The following is a 1,584-nucleotide window of genomic DNA, read 5'->3' on the forward strand; positions in this document are numbered from 1 at the left end:
TGTAATCTGCTCTTGACAAGGACTTACTAAACACCACCTAATTTACAGAGTGTCTCCTGTTTCCAGCAGGCTTACCGTTAAACTTTCTGGTAAATGCACAGTGACCTCCATTACTATTAAGTTTAATTCAGTTACCCACACAGAGCAGTTGCCCAAGTGCTATCTGCATCAGTTACTTCATTAGTGCCTCACTCATCGCTATGGAGACAAGGCACTAGTAATAACAGCAAGAACTGCAAATACCTAGTGGATCGGTAAGCCTTGTGCAAAGAATAAATACAAAACAATGTATAATCTTTGTATTCAGATAATTAGCAAAGTTCAAAATGAATGGTGTTGCTACTAATGGAATAGTGAGTAGAATGAGAAAAACTCTCCCATTACAAATAATAACTAAGAAGATCAGTTAGGGCAATTGCAAAGTTGAATTGAATTTTAATATATCGCTATATACTTTAAATTCTAGTCTAAGTGTGGTTTCCTTTATTACATTATCAGGACAATGGCAAAAGGGAAACGTGCCCCCAAGGGGAAAAAAATAACCCTTAAAGTTGCTAAGAACTCTATTCGGATTACATTTGATGGCAGGCGAAGGCTGGATCTATCTAAGATGGGAATTGCTGTCATTCCTAAATGCTTGTTAAAGCTCTGTGATGTGGAAGAGCTGGATCTTAGTCGAAATGTAATACAGAAAGTGCCTGATTGGATACAACGCTTTCAAAATCTTCGCTTGTTGGACCTGCATAGCAATCAGATTGAGAAACTTCCTGAATCTATAGGCCAGCTTCAAAATCTTCTTCATCTCAATGTTAGCAACAACAAACTCACAGCAAAAGGTGTCCCTATGGAGCTGAGCCAGCTGAAGAATCTTCGACAACTTAATTTTGGTCTTAATGCTATTGATGTTCTTCCAACTACAATAGGTGCCCTTAAAGAACTGAAAGAGGTAGGTCTCTTTGATAACAATCTTACTACAGTGCCTCCCAGCATCCTTAAATTGCCTAAATTAAAGAAACTGAATACCAAGAGAAATCCTATATTGCTAAAAAAAGAACTGGAGGCAGAACAACAGGAGGCCATCCAACGTGTTGAAAATCTTTACCTTGTAAGCGAGAAGAATTTGTGCAGTCCCTGTGTCACTAAGTGTCAAGCCGAAAGAAGCATGCTGAATAAGCTAAAGAATATTGTGACTCCTTTAGTAAAGAAACCTCTCTTCGCTAACCTGGTGACCCCAAATTCAATAGCCAAAGAAATCCAAGCAAAGGATTAAAAAATATTGAATTGGTATTGTAAAACAGAATGCTAAAGTGTACAAAAGGCTTGTCGTCATTTCTTTAGCATAACATCTAAGTAATAACTTTTATCTAAATAAGCATATAATATTTTTTTTTCTATTTTCTTTCTCACATGTATCTTGATCTGGTTCAGTTTGAATTTGGAAATGAGTGTATAAATTTCATGTTAAGACATTTTTATGATTGAGAGATACACACACACACACAAACAAACACACACACACACACACACACAGAGGTGGGGCATGGCTGGTGCATAGAGGAGTAAGTAGTAGACATGTGTGGTTTG

At 37.2% G+C, this 1,584-nt stretch overlaps 1 protein-coding gene across 1 annotated transcript; it reads left to right on the forward strand.

Annotated features, from left to right (window-relative positions):
* Nucleotides 1-498: 498 nt before the first annotated feature.
* Nucleotides 499-1,279, forward strand: LRRC18 (leucine rich repeat containing 18). Its single transcript, XM_018571895.1, has one exon. The coding sequence runs from the start codon at nucleotides 503-505 to the stop codon at nucleotides 1,268-1,270; it is 768 nt and encodes a 255-aa protein (XP_018427397.1). The 5' UTR covers nucleotides 499-502; the 3' UTR covers nucleotides 1,271-1,279.
* Nucleotides 1,280-1,584: the final 305 nt, after the last annotated feature.

The sequence above is a fragment of the Nanorana parkeri genome, unplaced genomic scaffold, assembly GCF_000935625.1.
Source record: "Nanorana parkeri isolate BGI_ZX_2015 unplaced genomic scaffold, ASM93562v1 scaffold1860, whole genome shotgun sequence".
Taxonomy (NCBI): Eukaryota; Metazoa; Chordata; class Amphibia; order Anura; family Dicroglossidae; genus Nanorana; species Nanorana parkeri.